Source organism: Echinops telfairi, unplaced genomic scaffold, assembly GCF_000313985.2.
Source record: "Echinops telfairi isolate 266 unplaced genomic scaffold, ASM31398v2 ScPeMD7_3;HRSCAF=10, whole genome shotgun sequence".
Taxonomy (NCBI): Eukaryota; Metazoa; Chordata; class Mammalia; order Afrosoricida; family Tenrecidae; genus Echinops; species Echinops telfairi.
The window spans coordinates 45748765-45750081 of NW_022103899.1; the positions used below are offsets into that span (position 1 = coordinate 45748765).

The 1317-nt window shown below is 63.7% G+C and overlaps 1 protein-coding gene across 1 annotated transcript in view; it reads right to left on the reverse strand.

Annotated features, from left to right (window-relative positions):
• PTPRN (protein tyrosine phosphatase receptor type N) overlaps window positions 1-787 on the reverse strand; it is a 16859-nt gene extending 16072 nt beyond the window's left edge. The window contains exon 1 of the mRNA XM_045294199.1: window positions 655-787. Within this exon, the coding sequence (XP_045150134.1) occupies window positions 655-769 (115 nt within the window). The 5' untranslated portion in view covers window positions 770-787. The remainder of the gene's footprint in view (window positions 1-654) is intronic.
• Window positions 788-1317: the final 530 nt, after the last annotated feature.

The window sequence follows — 1317 nt, forward strand, 5'->3', positions numbered from 1 at the left end:
GCCCGCCCCCAGCCCGTGAGTCAGCGCTGACTGCCTCTGTCCGCTTGGTGAGTCAGCACCAGGCCTGGCAGTGGGGAGGGGGACGGGCGGGGACCCTGCCCTCCACATCCTCTCCTGCCCTCTTCCCCAGCTGGCCCACTGTATCGGCGATCAGACTGCAGGAATAGGCTTCTCGTGCGGCTTAAAGAGAAACCCGACCCCTTCCTCTGCCCAGTCCTCCACCGGAATGGGCACTGCCGACGTCCGCGGCCTGGACACCGAGTCCCCGGTTCCCCTCTGACCCCTCAGCTCGGGACTCGCGGTGCCGGTCACTCCACTACCTCCCTTTGGTGCCACTTGCTTGGGTGGCCCAGTTACCCGGCTCTGGGTCCTTCTGCCCATATACACCCCAGCCTTTCTCGGGGAGAACCCTCACTCTTGCCCCAGCCCGCTTCTCCCCGGTCCCGCCCCCGTATTGCGAGCCCCACCTCCAGGCCTACGCCCCTTTCCTCCTAGACGTTCTCCCACCTCCAGAATCCACCACCCCGCCCCCCACTACCTTGCTACACTTGTATTCCATCCGAGCCCCCACCTTCGTGGTTCCTCCTTCCCTGTCCCACCCTGCGCTGGATCCCAGCTCCCCCTCCCTTTCCCTCCCCCAGGTTTTCTCCTGACCGTGGGCACTAATGGCGCTGCAGCCCCCCGGGCGGCTACTTAGCAGCAGGAGGCAGAGGAGCAGCCGGAGACCCCCGGCCTCCCCAGGTCCCCCGGGCCTCCACAGGCGCCGCATCCTTCCCGGCTCGGCGCGCTCCCTCCTCCAGCCGAGCCTCTGCTGCGCGGGCAGTAGCCGGCTGGAGGGACCTAGGCGGGGCCTGCCACTCCCCACCCACCCACAGGCGGAGCCCACACTCCCCTCCCAGGGCAACCCAGCCAATCACAGGCGGGCAGTGACGACCCTCTCATCCTCGGCTCTTACGCCTGTTTGCGTCATACGTGGCGTAAGAGCTCTGTGGTCGCGGGGTGCCTATCCAACACTTCCTCCTCTGCCCCACCACCCTGGATAGTAGGCACCTCGCTAGAATTCCCAGTTGGCTAACTCCTTTTGGACGTACGCGCGCGTGTTCATCTCCAGAGACTACCACTCTAATCCTCGTTCTTAGGGATGGTGAAATTAGGAAGAGTTGACCGGGGGCTGGATGGAGGGAGGGTCAGGAAAGTGAATAGAATACGCACCTCTCTCCATCAATGATACAGGCGTCATCCTTAAGAGGGGAGTGATCTGTATAAGCTTGGGCAAGTTGTTGACCCTCTCTGCGTCAGCTCTGGGAGTCTCTTTAG